Source organism: Anomaloglossus baeobatrachus, chromosome 3 (genome assembly GCF_048569485.1).
Source record: "Anomaloglossus baeobatrachus isolate aAnoBae1 chromosome 3, aAnoBae1.hap1, whole genome shotgun sequence".
NCBI lineage: Eukaryota > Metazoa > Chordata > Amphibia > Anura > Aromobatidae > Anomaloglossus > Anomaloglossus baeobatrachus.
The window spans coordinates 507,595,404-507,621,666 of record NC_134355.1 but is presented as its reverse complement, the minus strand read 5'-3'; the positions used below and the strand labels follow the sequence as shown (position 1 = coordinate 507,621,666).

Sequence of the window (26,263 nt, the reverse complement as noted above, 5' to 3'; positions counted from 1 at the left end):
CACAGGCTGTCGATCACTCAATAAACAAGCATAACGCTCGTTGATAGGATGAAATAAGCTTTTGTGCAGAACAAAAGATCATCATTCTCGGCGGGGAATTGTCCTGTGTAAACACAACTCACACTGTCGAGAACTATGGAAACCTATGCGCACTGGGTGATCTAGTATAGTTCAGTGTGCATAATTTACTTTGTTCTGCCTACAGACATTCAAACTACCACATATTGTTAAAATTTTAACGATCACCAGTCGTATCGTGCCACCGGTAGGTTCATGTAAAGAGACCACTAACTAGTGACTCAGAAGATGGAAAATGACTCTTCTGTACAAACTGTGCTTCGCTGATTTGCGATGGCCTGGGTACTACTGACCACACACCACTAGCGGACACAGACAGAAAAGGGCCCCTGTGCAAGAACAATATATGGGCCCTCTGCAGTACAATATCTCATAAAAAATGCACAATTCCACATGCTATTGAGGTGGAAATGAACCCCTTACCTCTTGGGCCCCTGTGCGGTTGCATCAGTTTCACTAATGATACCGCGAATGGGATTTCGAATAAGTTGATTTTGAGCAAAACAGAAAATTTTACGAAATTTGAGTCAAATGCGATTCTCCACAGATTGATCTGTTCATCTCTAGGAATAAGTGTTCCTAGGAATGCAATAGTTTAAACAGTCTGACAATTACCTGATTTTAAGCTAGTTTAAATATCTTTGTATTTGGCAGCACATATGTCTGTTGAGAGAACTATGATATTCTTAGTACATAGAAGGATCATTTTAACGTGTATAAATTTGGTTAACCTGTATAAACTAAGCATTCTACCCCATACAGTATCATGTTATTAGCAGTATATTCGTTGCTTACACTGGTTGTTGTACAACCAACAATGATGATTTTTATAGTGTTGTACAACCGACAATGTAATTCCCAATCATTGGTTTGTCTAACTTTAAACAAGTGAATCCAGATTATACAGAATGATTAACACTTTTAATACAGTTTAGGCAGTTTACAAAGAATTTGAGGAGGATTTTGTAACAGACAAATTAAATTTAAATCAAATACATTGGTTACGTTTTATACGAGGGATGTCGTGTAATCAGGGCAATCTATCTATAGAAGGAAGTGCATTCACTCAGCTCATATTTCTATTCTTGTTTACAAAAGGTACTCAGAAGTTTATTGGAGCAGTACTATGATACTGCATGGACATTATTCAGAGAGGAAAAATAAAGTCAACCTGTCTGATCTCAGTACTTAAAAGCTCTCCCTTGGAGAAAATGTAAAACACCTTGTAGTGTTAGGTTACAACTTGTAGCCCTGAATGTCACTTACAGGAAACTATTATACTTTAGCATGGCTAACTGTTGAAACAAGAAAACCTGCTTGGTTAATGGATATTGGATATAAATTGGTTGGAAAAAATACATCTCATTTCAAGATCTGTTATCCCTTGATATATTTAGCAGCTATAATTACATTAGGAACATTCAAGAAATTGTAATTCCACTTATTCATTCATAGTACTCAATTTAATCCACCAGCCACCAAGTATGCCAAAGCAAACCAAACAAAATGTACTAGTTACATAAGCCGTACTTATTCAGATCTGATGTGTTTGAATTAAAAGTCTCATTTCAAAGAAAAATGTTAACTTCTAGTCCCTCTTTATTGATTATAGTGTACAAAGTGCTGGTGTTAATGTGCTTACTGACCACCACGTTCTCCCTCAATCAGCCTGTTCTAGTCCTCATTAGCACATGACCCCATACTGTGCTTACACCGCATCTTGTGTGGGCTGGAAGTTACTTTTTCCAATGTATTCCTATGAGACTCATTTAAATGCCCCCATAGTAACACAAAGTGACTTAGGGTACCTTCTCACTAAATGACATACCACCGATTCCAACCACAATACAACCTGATCAGGATCGTTGGTACGTTGCTACAGGGTCGCTAGTGAGCTGTCAATCAGGCAGATCTCACCAGCGACCAGCCACCAGCGACTCGTGTAACGATGTTGTGCTTGGTAACCAGGGTAAATATAGGGTAACTAAGCAAAGCGCTTTGCTTGGTTACCCGATATTTACCCTGGTTACCAGCGTACACCGTTTACAGGCTGCCAGCACTGGCTCCCTGTATACGTAGCTAGGGTACACATCGGGTTACTAAGCAAAGCGCTTTGCTTAGTTACCCGATATTTACCCTGGCTATGTGTGCAGGGAGCCTGTAAGTGGCGTACGCAGGTAACCAGGGTAAAGATCTGGTAACCAAGCAAATCGCTTTGCTTAGTTACCTGATATTTACCCTGGTAACCAGCGTACACTGCTTACACAGAGTCGTTGGTCTCCTGCCGTCGAACACGCCGATGTGTGCTGCACAGCGGGAGACCAACGAGCAAAAAATGAACCAGAACAGTGTGTAACGATCAGCAATTTCACAGCAGGGGCCAGGTCGCTGCTTATTGTCACACACAGCGAGATCGCTGAAGAGGTCACTGGTACTTCACAAAAACCTGTGACTCAGCAGCGATCTCGCTAGTGATCTCACTATGTGAGAAGTACCCCTTACATTTAACAAAGAAGACTCATAGTGGGGGTCACAAGGTGCAGATAAAAACTTGAGAATTCTGGAGAAAAGTAAAATATGTCCGTCAGTAAGTATGTAAAGCAGCATTTTGTACACAATAATCATTATATAATAGAAGTGTGAGTGTAAAATAAATATAATGTAAAAATATAGTTTTTGGGGGGAAACAAATCCTATACAAAAGAGCAAAAAATGGATTTCAAAATATTTTCATATGATGAGAATTATATGTCACTATAGTTTGAATCCCAAACCACGTTAGTCCTATCCAATGTGACAAGGAATTGAATGTGCAATTGGCAGGTAAGACGCATCTGTCCAACTGATTAGAATAGGACAGGATTGGTGCATACAAGCTGGCAGCAATCTGCAGACCTCAGCCTCGCTCAACTCCTGACGTGCAAGTGAGCAGAGCCTGATCACCCCTTTAAGAGGTTGTCAATACCATTTGATAGCTCATTCTTCAGATAATGTATGTTAATTTAACAATTAAAAGTTCAGGATAATCTATTTAAGTACCTTCTATATTGTCTACCCCATCATGTACACATAAAAGCCTCTTCAATGTTTGTCGCCTGTGTAGGAGGGGGTCGGATCACCGCACTCCTACGATGTACATATGCTATTTAAATGTTTAAGTGCTGCTGCTGAAGAGTACTGCTGGCGATGAAGCAGAGCTGGAGCAGTGCAGCGGTCGACGGCCTCTAGCGACTGGCAGTTTTAAGTGTTTTACTGTATGTTACCATATAATATATATTTTATAGCATAATCTGTCTAATGTGTTAAGTGTGAAATATTTAGTTGGTGATGCTAGCATAAAGGAGTTTAGTATGTGTAATGTAGTGGATATATCCTGGTTGCTGAGGGAACGAAAGCAAAGATGGGAGGAGTGTGAGAGAGCAGCGGGTTGGTTAGCGAGATAGGCCAGGAAGAGAGTCAGTTCTGCCTAGTGTTGCTGAAGCAATGACGAGCTCTGTATTAGAATCCATCATGGACGTGCTTAGGAGTGTCCGGGGACCAGTTGGGCGTCAGGACAAGTGTACTGCTGGCAGACCGATATACAGGTTGAGAGACTAGAAAGCCATCTGAGGTAGTGAAGTGGACCAGGGAAACAGCAGGAACAAGAATGGGGGGGCAACAGAAGTCTAGACTCAGCTACTGGAATTATAATACCAAGGGCAAGGGCTAGTATAAGAAAAAGTACCTGAAGAAAGGTGGCAGCAGAACATGAATCCATAGAACAAGTGACCATGTCTGTCCAGAAGATTGAAAGACAAAGCGTTTGTAGGTGTGTTGCAAAGAATCTCTCTGTGTGATGTGTTGCCCTGCTACATCTATGATGGTGACTGGCTGTGGGGCGGCAAATGCACCCTTGAAGACGCAAGTAAGTGTCGCAACCCCATCCGGGACGGAACACAAACACAAGTTCAGTTGAAGTTCAGTTGAACTGGGCAACGTGCTTCTTCAGACATAGGGCATACTGAGTATATAGAAGAACCTACTGCACGCAGTTGGGAAGGTTTGCGGGTCTCCCGTCCCACCATAATATTAGTGGCTTGCACGCGATTGTCCACACACCAGCCGTCCGGTCCCCATGGCACACTGGGCAACTCTCTACATCTGCTTACAAGTACTTCTGCACGTGTCTTGACTAGCTGTGGTACTGACTCCAGGATTCCAGGTCTGTACAATCTTCTTATTATAACTACCCTGCTACTCTAAACTACAAAAGAATTTTAAAAGCATACAAGTATTACGTCAAAAACAATTTGTTCTCTTAAAGTTCAGTATTCAACTCCAAGTTGTATTTGCCTTGGCCTACCCATGAGAGACTGTGAAACATCTATTCATATTGGTTTTCTTCGTTCCTGCTGTAGTAAAGAGACTGTTATCCCTGAGACCTGTGTCTGTAGTCAGTCCATCGGCTGTAGATACTGTGTGGCAGTGGATAGCAGGTAACATCAGCCTCATAGACCACACAGGGAATATGGCCTATACACCCTTGTGCCAGAACAGAAACCATGGCATATCAAACATTTGGGGTCCCCTGTTCCTGGACTTCCACACTTATAGAAAGCATCTATTACCTCGTCAAGAACTAGGAAAGAATACACCATTATTACCTTCCGGTATTGGCATAAGCATAAAACTTTTTACAGCAGCAGCAGTGCATCAGTGATAGATAGTGTACCTTGGAGGATGCTCTTTATGATGGTCTCTGTGTGATCCACCAGTAGATCTGCTTTGGCGATGGCTACAAGGGAAATGTAACTTGACATGTTTCTACAAAGTTCTTTGTTCCCTCTCTGGAGGAATCTTATTGCCACTGGGATGGCAAGGGACATAATTGAAGGTCTGTTGTAGTTCTGCCAATATAAATTGCAAACATTTAACAATATGAAAGATGTTGAAAACAGCAAAGTACAAAATATCATATCAAGTAAAAAAGTTATGTGAAATTGCAATGAAACCAATGTAATAATGATATTAGACAAATATTTCCAAATATCTCACTGATACCAAAGGTGGGAGAAACACTTTCTTGTACTGGGATTAAGTAAATTATTGTACTTGAGATGTACCAAGTTCATCAGGAGATTATCCAGCAAAACTACATGTGACTGATGAAGATAGATATGCCTGGCAGTGCTGTAGACAATCAATAGAGCCATAGCGAACATACTCAAACCCTGCAGTATTCACAAGGAGCACCTCCGAGCTTTAAAGGGAATCTGTCACCAGGTTTTTGACACCTCATCTGAGAGCAGCACAATGTAGAGACAGGGACATTGATTCCAGCGGTGTGTCACTTACTGGGCTGCTTAGTGTAGTTTTGATAAAATTACTGTTTAATCAGGAGTAGATCATCATTAGAGGACTACTTGGTGTGCTGCCAGATATCCAGCCTATTCATGAGCTCTGCATAACTGCTACAGTCCCTGACAAAAGTTCTGTCGCTTATCCATGTTATGTAAATAAAAGCTTATAGCCTGACTTTAAATTCATCCATTGGTTTTATAAATTTCTGTTTTGAAAGCTGAAACCCTCCCAAATTTGATTTAGGTTATGAAAATAAAGTTGCTGCAAAGCTAAAATATTGATCATTTAATGAACACAGAAAGGTCAGATTTTGGCAAGACAAAAGTTTTGTCGCCCACAGAAAGTAATGTGAAATTCAAAAAATAATTAACTTCTAATACAAAGATATGTTGCATAACATTGGTGAATGATGTTGTGGGGCTATTAGAGCCATATTTACTATTTTGTGTGACTTCCATGAGCTTGAAGGACTGCATCCATGCGGTTCAACAATGATTCATACAATATATTGATGAAGTCATCAGGAATAGCAAAGAATACAGTCCCTGCTAAACCCATAGATTGGCTGCAGCAGTAACAAATGCTATAGATGTGATATCATCACTGCAAGCAATCTAAAAGACTGGAGCAGCTGCAGAGAGCCATCGCTCCAGCGAGAGTGAGTAAAGGCCGCTTTACACGCTGCGATATCGTGACCGATATCGCTAGCATGGGTACCTGCCCCCATCGGTTGTGCGACACATGCAAATCGCTGCCCATGGCGCACAACATCGCGCGGACCCCTCACACTACTTACCTGCCCTGTGACATCGCTGTGACCGGCGAACTGCCTCCTTTCTAAGAAGTGGAGGGGCGGAGATGAGCGGGACGTAACATCCCGCCTACCTCCTTCCTTCTACATTGTGGGCAGGATGCAGGTAAGGAGAGGTTCCTCGTTCCTGCGGTGTCACACGTAGCGATGTGTGCTGCCGCAGAAACGACGAACTACATCGTTACTGCAGCAGCAACGATATTTGAGAATGGACCCCCATGTCACCGATGAGCGATTTTGCATGTTTTTGCGACGATGCAGAATCGCTCATAGGTGTCACACGCAACGACCTCGCTAAAGCGACCGGATGTGCGTCACAAATTCCGTGACCCCAACGAGATCGCTTGAGCGATGTCGCAGTGTGTAAAGCGGCCCTTAAAGTTCAGTGTGCTATTATATAAATATGTAAACTTACGAATTAAAACCCATTTGAACCAGCCCAACGCCTTTAAGCCCAGAAGGCCCAATATTTGTGCTACTAACCCTACAAGATTAATTGAGAAAAATGCCCAACTTGCATGCATTGTTGAATTAATATCAGTGACCACTTTTCTGTTTAAGCTGTGTGCTCTAAAAGTAAAGAGTTAAAACAACATATTAATAAATCAACAAGCCCAATATCTGCTCTTCCCGTCTTCAGGGTATGGTATTTTTAATGCTACTATTTGCAGAGAGTGTAGCTAAGAGCGAGCATTGACCCTGACACTCTTTTCATAAGACCCTTCTCAAGGGAACTGGAAAAGCAAGCAATGATGGAGCATTTTTTTGTTGGGGGGATTATTGTTTTATTAAATATATAGTGTTACAGGTCAGCACTGGAAACATGATATTACTACTTAGCAATGTAAGTAACGGGAATTAGCTTGCAACATTCAGCTTTTAACAAAAAAAACCTTTATTACAAAATGTACTACAACAGCTGTTACTGTGAGTACAATATATGGGGGTGACTAGAGCCCAGTGTGCCCCATGGATGTGCTATGTGTCAGGCATGATACCATCATACAGAGTTCAAGAATGGATACCAAGACCTCAATTTATCTGTTGTGGTTTTTTTAAGTCTCTATTTTTTATCTGGTGATATTTGTTGTGGATTTTTTACTCTAAATCCTTCAAAATTGCACACATGTTCTTGAATTTTGTATAAAGTAAAAAAATGTTTTTTATTTTTGTCCTTAAAGGGTTATTCCCATCTCCAAGATCCTATCTTAATATGTAATAGGTGTATTAATAATAATATTAGCAAATACCTCCAAATATAAATGTAGCATAGTTCTTCTGATTCACTGTCACTTACCTCATGTTCAGGGCATTGCAGGACCTTATGTATCCCTGCATCCTGCATATAGTCATAGTTATTTAGTTGATTGTGGTCATAACCATGGATACCTAAGGTCCTGCAATGCCCTGAACATGAGGTAAATGGCATATACTATAGAGCTATTCTAAATTTCTAATTGGAGGTATTTGCTAATATTATTAATATTACATCTATTACATATTAGGATAGGATCTTGGAAATGGGAATACCTGTTTAAACCTGTTTTGTGACTTTTCAGAGCGAAAAATCCCACATTTTGCAAATTGAAGAAAATTTGCTCAAAAATACCTGCTATCCATACAATCCCTCCAGAGGGGACAAAGGTACATTAACAATTTTCTAAAAAGTTGCAAAGGATGAACAAGGCAAAAATATCTCGAAACTGGAAACTTCGCAAATAATGAGGAATATAAAAGAAAAAACCAAACACATATAAAACAGACTTATAAAAAGGCTCAAATAAAAATTTGAATAAGAAACAAAAAAAGGCGTAAAGCACTAACGATGTCTACAAAATGGCATAAACTCAGTGATGAGTCAGGCCCTATATTTCTGGAATAGACTGAGGTGGAGCATACTGTACTTCTACATGTACATGTAAACTCATTCACATGGAAAAGTATTGCCATTGTTTCTTGCTGTAAAACTGCACAGTTTTTCCTGTACTTTTGAGAAAACCACAGCAAATCACAAAAACTAAAACATAGGTTTAGTACAAGCAACAGTCATAGATGGAGGCCATGTGTCAGCAATGTAGTGTGTATTTGCACTCGTTCCTTACTATTCATTCAGATAATGGAATAATCTAGCTTTCTGTATATTGGTGACTCTAATCTTTGTATTGTATATGCACATTAAATATGAAAACTATTGGATCTCATTTACCAAAACTGTGCAATAGAAAAACTAGTTTTGTGGCCATTGTAACCGAGTAAAGCTCCGAAGTAATTTAAAGGTATTGTCCATTTTTGGACACTTTTTTTTTTACGTAAATGGATGTATTTTAGGTTAAAAATCATTTTACAATTAATTTTCATTAAAAATGTTGCATCTTTGGGGTTTTATAGCCTCTTTGTTTCCCTACACATTCAAATATGATAGACTGTGGCCATAAATCAGCTGAGAAGATGAGTGAAACTCAAAAAGAAAACAGAATAAAGGCCGCTTTACACGCTACGACATCGCTAAAGCAATGTCGTTGGGGTCACAGATTTTGTGACGCATATCCGGCCACGTTAGCGATGTCGTTGCGTGTGACACCTATTAGTGATTTTGAATTGTTGCAAAAACGTTCAAAATCGCTCATCGGTGACATGCCCCCCCAATCTCAATTATTGTTGCTGCTGCAGGTACGATGTTGTTCCTCGTTTCTGCGGCAACACACATCGCTATGTGTGACACCATAGGAACGAGGAACCTCACCTTACCTGCGTCCCGCCAGCAATGAGGAAGGAAGGAGGTGGGCGGGATGTTCCGCCCGCTCATCTCCGCCCCTCCGCTTTGATTGGGCTGCCGCTTAGTGACGTCGCTGTGACGCCGAACGAACCGCCTCCGGAGGCGGTACGCCGGTCACAGCGAAGTCGCTATGCAGGTAAGTAGTGTGACGGGTCCATGCGATTTTGTGCACCTCGGGCAGCGATATGCCCGTGACGCACAAACGATGGGGGCGGGTACGCATGCTAGCGATCTCGCTAGCGAGATCGTAGCGTGTAAAGTGGCCTTAAGGTGTTACAAACTCTCATGTTAGACTTTCAGAATAAGCTCACTGATGGCTGTTCAGTTAACTCAATCTTAAGCAAGCAATAGACATAGAGGTTGTAGAAGGTCAGCAGTGCAAATATTCAATGAAACCCAATCACGAAAATTATTTTTTTGTGCTTCTGAAGTACTGTACCACCCACTTTTTCTGATATATTCACAAGTTGTGCTCAGGATTATAAAATCATGGCTGCTTTCTTCCAGGAACAGCAACATCAATGTCCATAGGTTGTGTACAGTTTTGCAGTTTGGTTCTATTAACCCCTTCATCCCTGAGCGATTTTCCGTTTTTCGTTTTCCCTTTTTCTTCCCCTTCTTACAAGAGCCATAACGTTTTTTATTTTTCCATCAATATAGCCATATGAGGGCTTCATCTTATGGGATGAGATGTACGTTAGAACAAAACCATTCATTCTGCACCATATTGTACTGAACAATGGGAAAAAAATTCGAAGTGTGATGAAACTGCAAAAAAAGCGCATTTCTACTATATTTTTCAGGTTTTTTATTTACCGTGTTCCCTATATGGTAAAACTGACCAGGCATTATGATTCCCCAGGTCAATACAACTTCGTAAATACTGAACATGTATAGTTTTACATTTATCTAAGTGGTGAAATAAGAATCACAAGTTTGTAAAAAAAAAAAAAATTAGCGGTTTTGTCACCATTTTCCAAGACCCGTAGCATTCCCATTTTTCAGGATCTGGGTGTTAATGATGGCTTACGTTTTGCGTCTTGAACTGATGTTTTTAATTATACCATTTTTGGGTGGATGCAATGTCTTGATCACCTGTTATTCTATTTTTATGTTGTGGCGACCAAAAAAACCTTAATTCTGGTGTTTTGATTTTTGTTCTTGCTACGCCATGTACTGATCAGATTAATTGATTTTATATTTTGATAGATTGGGCATTTCTGAATGCGGCGATACCAAATATGTATATTTTTTTATTGTTCTATTTTCAATGTGGCAAAAGAGGGGTGATTTGAACTTTTAGGTTTTTTTTTTTTTTATTTTTATTGATTTTACCAGTCCCCTTGGTGGACTTTATGCCTGCACTGTCTGATCACTTCTGCTTCACACGACTGCTATGGGCGTACCCAGCGAGGGGCAGGGGGGGCATCTGCCCCCCCCCCCCTAGAAGCAGGGGCATGGTATAGTGGGCCGGTGTATCTGCAGTCACCGCCGCGCTCCTCAGCAGTGTGTGCATGCCCGACACACTAGCTGCAGCAGGAGGCAGCGCTGTGCTGTGCCGGCACCGCTGTGTGATGGTGTGCCCGGCATGCACACACTGCTGAGGAGCGCGGCGGTGGCGGTGACCGCAGCTTGCTCCTTCCGTCCCTATTTAAATGTATTTGCGTCTTTCAGACGTAAATACATTTGAACAGTGCGCCGGGACTGCGCCCTGCCCCCGACATACAGCAACGTGATGAGATCAGCACCTTGCGGACGTCATCACAGTGCTGCAGGCGCCACACTGGATGCATCAGGAAGCGTTAAGCGCTCCACGGAGGAGCCAAAGATGGCAGGTTTAATTAATGAGGATGAGTGGGGAGGGGCTGAGAACACATAACGGGGAACATTTGTGAAGGAACACAGCTTTGTGACAGGCAAAGGGGGAGTACTGTATTCTGAGGGAGGGGGGGAGGCAGAAGTGTGTAGTGATGGGGTAGTGTAATTTGTGAGTGTAGGGGTTGATAGGGGGTGCATTGTATTATGTCTAAGGAGGGGTAATGGAGTGTGCATTGTATTGTGTGTGTGTAGAGGGTGATGGGGGGGTGCATTGTATTGTGTGTGTGGGGAGGGGTAATGGGGGTACATTGTATTGTGTGCGTGGGGAGGGGTAATGGGGGGTGCATTGTAATAGTAGTTGCGTGTGTGTGTGTGTGTAGTAGGTGATGGGGGGTGTATTGTGTGTGTGTGTGGGTGGGAGGGGTTATGGAGCATGCATTGTATTGTGTGTGTGTGTGTGTGTGTGAGGGTAATGGTGGTACATTGTATTGTGTGTGTGTGTGTGTGTGTGTGGGGGGGGGGTGGGGAGGAGCTCGGAGTCATTAATCGAGCTGTAATTACATTTAATTCTCTTAAAATTTTCGTTTCATTCACCTTTTCCGTTCTAATATTTTACAACCTGAACGACCATGGCTTGTCCCCCCCCTAGTTTTGATCCTGGGTATGCCCATGACGACTGCACTTATGGTATGAATGCGGCCCATGGAAAAAATGGACAGCAGCACAGACAGCACAGAATCCAGCACTCTTGAGTCAGTCATTGATGCTTTGATTACTCTATGGAGGAAAACTTTTATTATAAAGCCCTAGCTTTAGTAAAACATTAAAGATTTGCATTTGGGGTTTTTGTCCCACATTGTTACTTACTTGTAGTATACAGCTCATGATGTCAGATGCAATCTTTGCATGAGGAGTATCTTCATCTTTTGCTGCTGATTTAAGGTTATGCTCTAAGCATGACTCCCACAGAGACACCAGAGCTTCCCCATGTTTCTCAATGGAGTCCGTCTCTCTTATCGCTGTAGTTACACGTGTGATACAAATCTCCACAACTGCTTGATCGTTGTCATTACTTTGATAATCCTGTTTTTTATGAAACATGTATAAATTTTTATTAAACATAACTGATTACTAGTAAACTCAAAGCAAAGAAAATCAAGATCTCAGAGCATTTGGCCACTATATCTCTATCTATGACCAATCAGTGGGATAAGATCAATATAAGATCAATATGGTTATGACTGCCAGCACCCTCGCTGATCAGCTGTTGTAACCTGTGGGGGTGGTGATCTGAGGTCTGCAGTACCTGGCAGCGGCCACTAGGCAGTGTGTGCATCTGTGGGGTCATGCTCCATGGCCTGGGTACATCCAGCTACCACAGGAGGCAATAACTGATCAGTGAGGCAACTGGGTAACTTACACTACAATCTAATATTCATAACTTCTTTTACATTGATGACCTATACTTAGGATTGGTCACCAATGTCTGATCGATGGGGGGTATGACACCTCGAATTTCCACTGGTCAGCTGTTCTCGGTGCCGGAATGTTCAGTTCTAAAGCTGCCTCTTCTTCTGATAGTGGCTGCGGCCGGGTACTGCACATCCACCTTCTATTGATTTGAATGAGTGGTGGATGTGCAGTAACCGGCCACGGCCACGGCCACTATCAGAATATGGGGTAAATCTGGAGCTGAGCATTTCCAGATGCAACCCTGAGCCACGGCCTCCCCGACTGTTACATGATTACATTCAGACTTTTCCCGACGTCAGAGGCTTGTCTATCTGGTACTGATTTGGATCATGCTCAGCAGTAACTGGTAAATGTAACAAGCTAGAAGAGAGGTAGAAAACTAAAAATCCATTTGGATACTCTTTTTTAAGAGCACAGAATATATCAGCATGCTGTATACTTCAGTCCTGTCTAGAAACAGTATCCAGAATTATTCTATTTTTCAATTTTTTTGCTATAAAAGTCTTTTAATGGCAACGGTATAAAGTAAAATTGTGGTGTGAACAGAGCATTATAACCTTACAATTTAGCATGCAATGCAGTGTCAGGACACTATACAGGATATTGACAAGGACAGGGTTCATAACATACACACAGACACATACAACTGAGCACAATGCTGTATTGTAAGGCCGGCGTCACACAGTACGATCTATAGTGCGATCGCACGAGCGATCGTACCCGCTCCCGTCGTTTGTGCGTCACGGGCAATTAGTTGCCCATGGCGCACAAAGTCGTTTACCCCCTGTTACACGCACTTACCTCCCGGATGACCTCACTGTGGGCAGTGAACATCCTCTTCCTGAAGGGGGAGGGACGTTCGGCGTCACAGCGACGTCACACAGCAGCCGGCAAATAGAGGCGGAGGGGCAGAGATGAGCAGGACGTAACATCCCGCCCACCTCCTTCCTTAAGCATTGCCGGCGAGATGCAGGTAAGCTGTGTTCGTCGTTCCCGAGGTGTCACACGGAGCGATGTGTGCTGCCTCGGGAACGATGAACAACCGGAGCACAGAAGGTGGGACGATATTATGAAAATGAACGGCGTGTCAACGAGCAACGATAAGGTAAGTATTTTTTCTCGTTCACAGTCGTTCGGAGGTGTCACACGGTACGATATGTCTAACGATGCCGGTTGTGCATCACTAACAATGTGACCCCGCCGACATATCGCCCGATATATCGTACCGTGTGATGCCGGCCTAATGCGCGGACACCATGGAGACGCCGAGGAGCGGTCAGGAGACGAGAAACGGGCGAGTCCATGCGCACAAGACTCCGGAAGCGTGAATGGACTGTCAGATGGTGAATACATCATGTCCCCCATTCTTCCTTCATATGTATAACATTTCATGTCATCATGTATTGCACTGTGCACCTTAATGACTTTGTCTTAAATAAAATTTGATTGATTATTCAGCATATAGCTCCAGTTTCTCCCTTTTTTCCATGTATTTTTGAGCTGCTGCTAACCTGGTGTGGGGTCCTCCCCACTTGGCTTTTTCTTGTTTGTTTCTTAATGGAATTGAAAAGTTATATATATATATATACATATATATATATATATATATATATATATATATATATATATATATATATATATATATTACATTTGAAGCCAAAAGAAGAATAAATCAATTCAAAATTCCCTAGAATGCCTGCTCACAAAAAAGTAAAAACAGAATATTCAGTCTCTGGAAACATTACAGACCATTCACTCACAAAGCTATGAAATTATATTCAAGTCATGTTTCAATGCTGTCCTCTAGTGGTGAATATGGAAATATATCCCATGAAACAAGTGTTTTCAGAAAATGAAGATGTTTCTGTGAAGCCCCACAGGTGTTGTGTCGGTGCATTACCTTCAGGGACTCCACTCAGCTGGATCTGGTCACAGGTAGGAGATCTTCTTCTTGTCGTGACGCCACTCTCAGTATTGCGGCCAGTAGGGACCGCCACTGCAGGTTGAGGGACGCCTGGGGCTGATGGTGAGTGCAGTTAGTTGGAATAGCCTCCTGAGAGTGAGGCAAGCCCCAGGGCCCTGTGTAGGTGCGTAGAACCACAAGGCGCAGAATACCTCCACACAGGCAGAATGTCTTTCAGGGTTTTGACTCACTTCAGGTGGCAGGGTGAGTAACCCGGGCGTAGCTGGGATGAACCAGGCGGGAACCAGGTATCCTTCAGGCTGACTTCTGATGGTGACTACCAACTCGCCTTCCTTAGCCCTTGGTGGTTTGGGGTGACCCCGACTTTTAGTCCCTATGGGGGTCACCCAGGGAAGTTGCTGAAGCCTCTCTCCCCTTCGTTTGCCGTTTGCTTGTGGCCTGGACCAGCTCACTCCAGCTGCTTGCCTCCTGTGAGCTATGGGCCCTAACTGTGGCTACGTGGCTGCGGCTTTTGTGGTGTTGTGGTGTGGGCTTTGAGGGCCCCACACCGGCAGGTTTAGCAGGGAAAGGTGGATCTATCCCCGCTCCGGGATCTGCCGCCCGTTTGGGCCTGGTACTCCCTAGCAGTCTCCTTACTTCCCACTCTGTGCTCTCTCTCTAGCTGGAGATGGGTTTCGGGTAGCCCTCCTAGGTGACCGTTCTCCCCCGTCGGTAGCCACTGCGCGGACGCTGTCAGACTACAGCAGCCCAGGGGAAGGGGTCAGCTCTCCTCGGAGCTCCCTGGACTCTGCTCTGAACCGGCTCACATCTGGGACCTTCACTGCTGCTCCTGTCAGAGCTTCACTTTCCTGCTCCTCACTCCTCCACACTCTGCTGCAGACTGTCTACTCCTCCTTCTCTTTTCCCTTTTGTGCCTGCCTACGCCACCTAGCAACCAGATTCTCTTACCACACCCCTTGAGAGGAGATGGAGGCTTTTGGCCCCCTCCACTATTCCAGTGGAGGCGAAGGCTTTTCCCCCTCCTGGGATCCCCAGGGGTCCTCTCATAGGTACATGTGTGAGACCTGATCACTATGCGCCTGTGTAGTCACACCTCGGTCAGCCTTCTGGATTACCTGTATTGTACTGTCCCCAGCATGGGTGCAGTACTCAGTGGTGCCTGACCAGGTCAGGGGCGCCACATTCCCCCTTAGTTATCACCAGCACGTCCTCGGGCTGCAAGACAACATTTTAAAATGCATAAAACATTAAAACATGTAAAACATTTTTAAAAGCACCAGGTACCATACATCACCACCCTCCACCCACAAGTCCGTTAACCCACTCAAAACCCTCTCACGTTGGCCGCGCCTTCAGCCACTTCTGGCAGGATGTAGAGGCGGCTTTCATGGGCTGGTGGTCTTCAGGGTATACCTGGCCTGGTGGATCCGCGCCTTCAGCCTCTTCTGGCAGGATCCAGAGGCGGCCTTCACAGTTGGTGCTGACCAGGTACCCTCTTTGTGGTGGAGAGCCAGGCCCCATAAACAGGCATGCTCTCTGGTTGCAGGTAAGCCAAGGCCCTATATACGGATGGGCTCCCTGATTGCAGACGAGCCAAGCCCCTAAACAGGCTGACTCTGGTGGTGGTGGTGCCCTCTGGTGTAACTATTTACACTGCGAGAGTTTGTGGCTATAGCCAGTTCATAGCCTTAAGGTTCATTTCTCACATCAGTTTATGTGGGCACATACTTAAACTTTAAAACGTTGCAAAAACAAACTTTTCAAACTGGTAACTTGCTTTACTTTACATGAACTTATGCAGACTCCTCTTCACCAGGGCTTGGGCCTGTAGGGCTGCGGCACCTGTTGCTTCCTTGACCTCTTTCTTCATCTGTGGTAGTCTCGTCAGTAGGTTCTTTGTCTGTTCTTTCTTTATCGCTGTCTTTCCTTTCTTCTTCTTTAGGACATGGTGCTACATCTAGCGCGTACCAGCCTCTTTCGCCTTGATGCATGGTAAACTGCACTGTGTCTCCCATTCTCAGGTTCCTTCCAGGATGTCCTCTGGGCAAATTAGCTCTGACGTCTCTCCTATTGACAAAAATGCCTTCTTTGATACCAGGTGCAACGATGAACCCGTATCCTGACTTCAGGCTAAAGTCTTCCACAATTCCTCTACAAAGGGGTCCTCTGACCTGTGCTTTGGCTCTTCTCAGGAACCGTTTTTCTTCTAGGTCTCTGGCCGTTATGTCATCTCTTTGCTCTGGGGATGGCGGAGCAGGTGACAACTGGTTTCGGCTACGGCGCCGTGTCTTGCGGGCTTGATTCTGCTGGGTGGCTGCTTCACTGCTGGCAGGCTCCCAGGTGAGGTTGCTGGATAAATCTTCCTCTTCATCCCAGCGAGAATATGGCAACATCTCCGGCTCTGGGCATGGATCCACTGCTGATGGCTCCTGGGTCAGCTCCTCAGCTTCCTGGCCTCCCCTCCCCCTTAGTTCTTCTGAGCACTCCTTTGGTGGCAGTGCTGGGGATGGACTTTCTTCAGCAGGCCCAGGCAGGGATCTTTTTGGCATGATTGCTGCAGGAGTCGTCTTGGGGGTATGCGGAGGGAGTATGTACTGGTCCACCAACCATTGTGGAAACTTGGCCTCCATGTCAGCCTTCAGCTGCCAGTATGCGGGGTCCTCCCCCAGCGTGGGCTTTCCAGCAGGGACCTCTTTGGACTGGGGAGCGGTGTCTGCTCTGGCCTTGCAGGCCGGGGAAAATGGTGATGCAATCTTATCTTGGCGGGCCGCGCCTGACATGGCGGTGGCCTGGTCTTGGCGGGCCGCGCCTGGCATGGCGGCGGCCTGGATGGGCGTTTCTGGCGCAGCTTGGATCGACGTCGCAGCTGCGATGGGGTCTTTGCAGGCTGGGCTGGGCGTCGCTGCCTCGATCGGAGCTTGGCGGGCCGCACCTGGCGGGGCTGCGGCCTGGTTCAGCACCTCACTTGCGGCGCGGACGAGCGTTGCTGCTGCGGTGGGGTCTCAGCGGGCCGGGCCTAGCAAGGCGGCGGCCTGGGTCAGTGTCACACCTGCGGCGTGGATGAGGGTCGCGGTGGCAGCCGGTTCTTTGCGGGCCGGGCAGGGCATCGCTGCAGGGACCGGGTCTTGGTGGGCCGAGCAGGGCATCGCTGCGGCGGCCTGGGCTTGGCGGGCCGCACCTGGCGTGGCTGCGGCCTGGCTCAGCGTCGCCGCGCCGGGCGCCTCTTCAGGGACCGCGGGCGTGGCAGCAGGGGTCGGGGCATCCGGGCCGGCAGGGGTAATACTGGACTCACCCATCGGTGGCAGCATCGGGGTCTGAGTCGTTGCCACTCGGTCTGGCGCTCGGCGCGCGGCTCTCCCTTCATAGGCCTGAACCGCGGCAGCCATCTCCAGAAGTTCCATGCGTTCTTCTCTGATCTGCTCCACGACCCGGGTCTCCAGTCGGTCGCAGAACTGGGCCAGCTCCCGATACCACCAGGCAGCGGAGCCCGGTTCTGGGTTTCTGCGGTCAGACGCCATTTCTTCTGCGCCCTCTTCTGTACGATTTCCCAGCAGTGGACTCGTCGTTGCCTCTAGTAGCAAGCTGTTCAGTTTCCGCTCTGCCTCTTTCAGCAGCTCCTCTCCCAGCAGCAGGCTTCTGGCTCCCTTTCTGTCCCGACGTCTCTGGACGCTTCCGCTCTCTTCACAAGCGAGGTCAGAACTCTGCAGGGGATCTCTGGGTAGCCACACCTCTTCGTGGGCGGTAACTTCTCCCAGCGCGGGCTGCTGTTGTTTTTCAGCGCGCTTTTCATGGTGGCAATATGGCGGCGCTTCCAATTTTCCAAGCGGACCGCCCAGGCACATGGTCACCTGTCTAGACAGGTCTAGTCCTTATCCTGTTCGTGACGCCAGATGTGAAGCCCCACAGGTGTTGTGTCGGTGCATTACCTTCAGGGACTCCACTCAGCTGGATCTGGTCACAGGTAGGAGATCTTCTTCTTGTCGTGACGCCACTCTCAGTATTGCGGCCAGTAGGGACCGCCACTGCAGGTTGAGGGACGCCTGGGGCTGATGGTGAGTGCAGTTAGTTGGAATAGCCTCCTGAGAGTGAGGCAAGCCCCAGGGCCCTGTGTAGGTGCGTAGAACCACAAGGCGCAGAATAACTCTACACAGGCAGAATGTCTTTCAGGGTTTTTACTCACTTCAGGTGGCAGGGTGAGTAACCCGGGCGTAGCTGGGATGAACCAGGCGGGAACCAGGTATCCTTCAGGCTGACTTCTGATGGTGACTACCAACTCGCCTTCCTTAGCCCTTGGTGGTTTGGGGTGACCCCGACTTTTAGTCCCTATGGGGGTCACCCAGGGAAGTTGCTGAAGCCTCTCTCCCCTTCGTTTGCCGTTTGCTTGTGGCCTGGACCAGCTCACTCCAGCTGCTTGCCTCCTGTGAGCTATGGGCCCTAACTGTGGCTACGTGGCTGCGGCTTTTGTGGTGTTGTGGTGTGGGCTTTGAGGGCCCCACACCGGCAGGTTTAGCAGGGAAAGGTGGATCTATCCCCGCTCCGGGATCTGCCGCCCGTTTGGGCCTGGTACTCCCTAGCAGTCTCCTTACTTCCCACTCTGTGCTCTCTCTCTAGCTGGAGATGGGTTTCGGGTAGCCCTCCTAGGTGACCGTTCTCCCCCGTCGGTAGCCACTGCGCGGACGCTGTCAGACTACAGCAGCCCAGGGGAAGGGGTCAGCTCTCCTCGGAGCTCCCTGGACTCTGCTCTGAACCGGCTCACATCTGGGACCTTCACTGCTGCTCCTGTCAGAGCTTCACTTTCCTGCTCCTCACTCCTCCACACTCTGCTGCAGACTGTCTACTCCTCCTTCTCTTTTCCCTTTTGTGCCTGCCTACGCCACCTAGCAACCAGATTCTCTTACCACACCCCTTGAGAGGAGATGGAGGCTTTTGGCCCCCTCCACTATTCCAGTGGAGGCGAAGGCTTTTCCCCTCCTGGGATCCCCAGGGGTCCTCTCATAGGTACATGTGTGAGACCTGATCACTATGCGCCTGTGTAGTCACACCTCGGTCAGCCTTCTGGATTACCTGTATTGTACTGTCCCCAGCATGGGTGCAGTACTCAGTGGTGCCTGACCAGGTCAGGGGCGCCACATTTCCATTGCAGTATGAATAATCATAAACTACGATAAACAAACAATATAGTTCAGAAGAGTTTACACCTGAAGCATAGCCCTGCCGCAGTGTATTGCTTTTCCATACAATAGATTACATCTTCAAAGCTAACGTCTCATCAAATATTGATTTCTCCATTATATTTACAGTGGATAAGGAGCATGATAGAAGGGCCCTCAAAATACTCAAAAAACAATGCTAGTTTTGCAATTATAAACCTGTACTTTGCTGTAAAAGGTTAGGACAAATGAATGTATGTATTGTCCAAGCCATGGGGGAGTTCTAAGGAAAATACTTTCTAAAGAAAAAAAAAGTCTGAAAAAAAAATCTATTCTACACCAATATAAACTGTCTTTTACTTACACTACTACTGAAAATTTGGAGGCCAGTAAAACTGTAAAAATTAGGTTTTTAATATCCGTCAGTTCACAAAGCCATTTCAAAAGTAATGACAGATTCTTTTAGGGAACCTTTACCTAATTTTGGAAAAAAAAATCTTTAAGTTCAAATATTCAGAGTTATGCCTCGGTTGCACTTGTGTTTTGCACAGATGAGTGCAATCCGATAAAACATCAGATTGCTCTCACTCTAGTGCAAAACTATGGGGCAGTGTCCATCTGCGATTGATTTCTAATCCCATAGTGGCATGCGGAATGAATTGCACCATGCTGCATTTGGCACCGAGTCTCGGCTCACGCACCCCCATACAAGTCTATGGGAGTGTGTGAAACATCGCACTGCACTCACATGTCATTCGACTGCAGTGCAAAGTACAGTGCAGTGCAGAGATACCCCGTGGGGAAGATGGGGAGAAAGTGCTCCCCCCCCTCTTCTTCGCAGCTGTGATCCAATCACAAGATCGCATCCCCGTCACATGACCCTCGGCTGACGCTCGCAGCAGAAAGTCATTTGCATATCGCTTCCGATGCTCTGGCATCAGATGCTATGAGAAAGTGGAACCGAGGCCTAACATGGGGAGGTCTGTGTGGCTCAGAATATCTACCCTCTGAAGCTTTGCATTTACTGACAGTTCTGTTGAAGGAAGCACCAAACTGTGTGTCCCAGACCACTTTCCACTGTCAAGTGGAAAAATGCTATTATCCTGCAGATATTGGGATAAATTGTAGGTTAATATTATTCTGAACCTTCCCAGCGCCTGCACATTAAACCCCACTTCCTCTAATGCAGAGCAGCTGTCAGAACCATATAGTCTTCACTACTTATTATAAAATCAATTTTATTAAATCAATCACAAACATACATAAATACTAAAATTAAGAAATAGAGAGGAAGTAAAGAGACAATCTCCCTATCCTGTTTCCTTCCTATACTACGGGGGTCGGCGTCCTAGGTCAATGACGCCCCCGTTCAACGACGACTAAGTCCCTATGTTGGGCCCTCCCTATAACAGACATAGTGCACCCCTTCTGGTAGATTGAATTCCCAGAGTATTATCACCACGGTGGATAGGTAGTGCACAGTCCGGGGTGGTTAAGTTATAGCTAGTAGTATAGCATTAGATTTTTGGGGTGGGGCTTAGGGGTCGTCTGTGATTTGTCAAATCTGTCAGTGTGCTCAGAAAGATAGTTATAAAGCACAGTGTAAATAAATGTGCTGTTCAGGAAAGTATTCAGCACATAATCAGTGTGCTCAATTTAAAGACATATTTGAGACACACACATCCTAAACAGGAGTGCCCACAGTTATAATGCCCGACGTGTTTCGCCCATTAACATCTCAATGGTGCAGGGCTCATCAGGGGCTTGAGGACAAATTCTTGATAAACTCCTTATTTAGATATCTGTAACATACAAGAAACATACAAAATCCTTGTTACCTACATATGCTGTAACCACAATAAGCTGCACTGTATTTTTATGTATACTGACCGGAGTAAGTACGGTCCTATTAATCACTGGGCTAATGACGACGACATGATCATAAAATCCATCTGGTATCTCATCATGGTGATGATCACCTGTGTGCATATATACAAAACATTCAATACATTGGATAATTATATATTGTCCTGTCTCATATCAATATCCATATGAGATGACATCCCCATGAGAGCAAATAAGGGCAGTAACATGCACCTGAGTTGGAGTATGTCTTTAAAGGATCTATTATCTGTATCCACTCCCATAGTAAGTATCCAGTAATAATTTGCATACAAGGGAAGGCTCATAATTTACCTCATTATATACGAGCTCAAATCAGCTTAAATGTCACTTCAGATGTATTTATACAAACAATATCGCAGTTTTTACGACCACCCGAACCAGGGGAAACAGGCGACCTGTCAAGGGTCCAAGAAAACCAATTACTATATATATATCAGCCCGTATCACAATACATGTCATTAGCTCAAGGCAAAGAGTACCTTAGGATATGTTCAGGTAGTCAAATTTCATCCCACAAAGGGATCACGTCCATCAGTAGTCCGGGTTCATAGTATATAAGACCCAAAACCTAGATGCAAAATCCTACATTATCCCTATATCATCATGCATATCCATTAACAGTATGTATAATAAGGGCATACCTGGTTGCTGAGCCTCAGTGAAGCAGCCTTATTGTGTCATACAGTGGTGACTTCAGCAACCCAGGTCACTAGTGATAAAAGGAATAAAATTCCTTTAGGTTTCCACAAAAATGTGCTCTCAAAACCATCAGGATTATAAGTCCTACCTTGCAATCGTCTGCGTAGAGTATAGGTCCTGCACTGGCATACAGCAGAGCCATTACAGCAGCAGCTCCCGGTATTTAAAGGAGCAATTGGCGCCATAATAGCAAACCGGAAGTGACGATACGTATCATCTCTCACTGTGTTTAATGCTAGGGGGAGGTGTTTTCACTTGTCGGTCACATGGTTGGGTGAGGTGCATCTCGTAATCACCTCCCAGGACCCAATGATAATGGTTCCTAGTTACTTTTAAGACTATTACATTCCGTATTGACGCAAGCGCAGTAATGCTCTCATTGAATAATACAACACTAGAAACCAGCGCGTGCGCAGTAACAACGCTGCCGTGGTGCAGATTAGACATTAGTTGAACTGTTCCTCCTGAGGGTAGCACGATGCCCCAATTCAATGGAGGTTGATAACATTATATTAGATATACATTCTTATCATAAAGGATGGATTCAGAGAGGGGTATTACAATGTAAATTCACTAAGATTAGGAGTACATGACAGTGTGCTATCCCAAAAATACACAAAGGGACTAATCCCATAAAAGGTAGGCCTATAGTCTCCGGAATAGATTCAATAACCCAGAACTGTAGTACCTATATTGATCAAATATTGAGACCATTTGTCACGACTTTACCCTCCTATATACGAGATACTTTGGACCTACTTGCTAAAATTGAAGACATCAATCTGAATGACGACATGATCCTTGCTTCAATTGATGTGGAATCACTGTATACTAGTATTCCTCATGACAAAGGACTAGAAGCAGTCGATTACTTCCTGAGTATGTGAGGTAATCAATTTGCTGCTCATAACACATTCATAGGAGAACTCCTACAGTTTGTCCTCACTAAGAATGCGTTCATGTTCAATTCCAAGTTCTACCACCAACTCAGGGGCACAGCGATGGGGAGCCCGTGTGCCCCCACGTACGCAAATTTGCTCCTGGGTTGGTGGGAGAACACCATTGTCTTTAGGGACGATGGGGACAACCACAGCTCACAAATTATACTATGGGGCCGGTATATCGACGATATACTGGTAATTTGGGCTGGGAGTGTCCAGTCGTTTAAGGAATTTGTGGAGGAACTGAACAATAATCAGATTGGTTTGAGATTTACATACGAAATCGGAATTGACAAGATCGCCTTCTTGGACATTTATATAAAAAAAGAAAGAGATGGTAGCTTACAAACTACCCTGTATAGAAAACCCAGCGCCACAAATAATTTTCTCCAGTGGAACAGTTATCATCCCGTCAATTTGAAAAAAGGAATCCCAAAAGGACAGTTCCTTAGAGTGCGTAGGAACTGTTAAGACGATCATGAGTTTACAAGGCAGGCATCCCAACTCAGTAAAAGATTCTTGGACAGGGGATACCCTGAGAGAGTGGTTCATCAAGCCTTCAATTTTGCGGCAAGTAGAGACAGACATGAACTACTTAATACCAAATATAAAGAAAAATAAGGAGGTAAAACTAGATTAGTTGGGACATTTGATGACCAGAATACTCAGGTAATGAGAATCCTTAGAAAATATTGGGGAATTCTCAAACAAGACCCTGATATTAAAGACAACATTCTTCCCCATCCCTCGGTGACTTTCCGTAGAGGCCGTAATGTAAAGGATCATGTGGTAAAAAGCCACTACGAGGCCTCGGAGAACACTGGGAGCACGTGGTTAACTACACGTGACAATGGAACCTTTAAATGTGGAGCCTGCAAATTCTGCAGGTTCCTCTTACCATCAAGAGAGTTCCAAAGTGCCAAAACAGGGAGAAAATATAAGAATAGGTGCTTTGCCAATTGTAAAACCCAGGGCGTCATATACCTGTTCAGCTGTGGATGCCCCAAAAACTATATAGGGAAAACCAAAAGACAGTTTAGGGTCCGGATAGGGGAACATCTAGGTGACATTCACAATCAGCGGGATACACCTATAGCACGGCACATCAATATGGTACATGCAGGCAGGACGGATGAGATTAAGTTTTCATCTATTGAGACAGTACCAGAACCCATGAGAAAAGGGGACTGGAATACCCTTCTTCTACAGAGAGAAGCTAGGTGGATCTTCTGGATGGCCTCGGTGCATCCAGATGGCCTCAATGAACACATTAGCTATACGCCCTTTATCTAGACATATATTACCGGGCCATCCTACTTTGGAAAATTTGGTCTGTAGTGGACATTTCCTTTTTTAGTACTATGACTCTAAAAATAAGTCAGAGCCATGGATAAAATATGTTATCATCAGAATAATAACATACATAAATGAATGTGTGCCTCTTCCTTGTTGCCAAAATAAGTAGCCCCTAGCACACTGTCATGTACTCCTAATCTTAGTGAATTTATATTGTAATAACCCTCTCTGAATCCATCCTTTATGATAAGAATGTATATCTAATATAATGTTATCAACCTCCATTGAATTGGGGCATCGTGCTACCCTCAGGAGGAACAGTTCAACTAATGTCTAATCTGCACCACGGCAGCGTTGTTACTGCGCACGCGCTGGTTTCTAGTGTTGTATTATTCAATGAGAGCATTACTGCGCATGCGTCAATACGGAACGTAATAGTCTTAAAAGTAACTAGGAACCATTATCATTGGGTCCGGGGAGGTGATTACGAGATGCACCTCACCCGACCATGTGACCGACAAGTGAAAACACCTCCCCCTAGCATTAAACACAGTGAGAGATGATACGTCACTTCCGGTTTGCTATTATGGCGCCAATTGCTCCTTTAAATACCGGTAACTGCTGCTGTAATGGCTCTGCTGTATGCCAGTGCAGGACCTATACTCTACGCAGACGATTGCAAGGTAGGACTTATAATCCTGATGGTTTTGAAAGCACATTTTTGTGGAAACCTAAAGGAATTTTATTCCTTTTATCACTAGTGACCTGGGTTGCTGAAGTCACCACTATATGACACAATAAGGCTGCTTCACTGAGGCTCAGCAACCAGGTATGCCCTTATTATACATACTGTTAATGGATATGCATGATGATATAGGGATAATGTAGGATTTTGCATCTAGGTTTTGGGTCTTATATACTATGAACCCGGACTACTGATGGAGGTGATCCCTTTGTGGGATGAAATTTGACTACCTGAACATATCCTAAGGTACTCTTTGCCTTGAGCTAATGACATGTATTGTGATACGGGCTGATATATATATAGTAATTGGTTTTCTTGGACCCTTGACAGGTCGCCTGTTTCCCCTGGTTCGGGTGGTCGCAAAAACTGCGATATTGTTTGTATAAATACATCTGAAGTGACATTTAAGCTGATTTGAGCTCGTATATAATGAGGTAAATTATGAGCCTTCCCTTGTATGCAAAGTATTACTGGATACTTACTATGGGAGTGGATACAGATAATAGATCCTTTAAAGACATACTCCAACTCAGGTGCATGTTACTGCCCTTATTTGCTCTCATGGGGATGTCTCTCTCATGGATATTGATATGAGACAGAACAATATATAATTATCCAATGTATTGAACGATTTGTATATATGCACACAGGTGATCATCACCATGATGAGATACCAGATGGATTTTATGATCATATCGTCGTCATTAGCCCAGTGATTAATAGGACCGTACTTACTCCGGTCAGTATACATAAAAATACAGTGCAGCTTATTGTGGTTACAGCATATGTAGGTAACAAGGATTTTGTATGTTTCTTGTATGTTACAGATATCTAAATAAGGAGTTTATCAAGAATTTGTCCTCAAGCCCCTGATGAGCCCTGCACCATTGTGATGTTAATGGGCGAAACGCGTCGGGCATTATAACTGTGGGCACTCCTGTTTAGGATGTGTGTGTCTCAAATATGTCTTTAAATTGAGCACACTGATTATGTGCTGAATACTTTCCTGAACAGCACATTTATTTACACTGTGCTTTATAACTATCTTTCTGAGCACACTGACAGATTTGACAAATCACAGACGACCCCTAAGCCCCACCCCAAAAATCTAATGCTATACTACTAGCTATAACTTAACCACCCCGGACTGTGCACTACCTATCCACCGTGGTGATAATACTCTGGGAATTCAATCTACCAGAAGGGGTGCACTATATCTGTTATAGGGAGGGCCCAACATAGGGACTTAGTCGTCGTTGAACGGGGGCGTCATTGACCTAGGACGCCAACCCCCATAGTATAGGAAG

At 44.9% G+C, this 26,263-nt stretch overlaps 1 protein-coding gene across 1 annotated transcript in view; it reads right to left on the bottom strand.

Moving 5' to 3' along the window:
* The window catches only part of VEPH1 (ventricular zone expressed PH domain containing 1), a 755,777-nt gene that overhangs the window by 634,750 nt on the left and 94,764 nt on the right, over positions 1 to 26,263 (bottom strand). Inside the window, exons 3-4 of the mRNA XM_075340702.1 lie at positions 11,691 to 11,906; positions 4,790 to 4,964 (exon numbers count right to left, since the gene is read on the bottom strand). Of these exons, the coding sequence (XP_075196817.1) occupies positions 4,790 to 4,964; positions 11,691 to 11,906 (391 nt within the window). The remainder of the gene's footprint in view (positions 1 to 4,789; positions 4,965 to 11,690; positions 11,907 to 26,263) is intronic.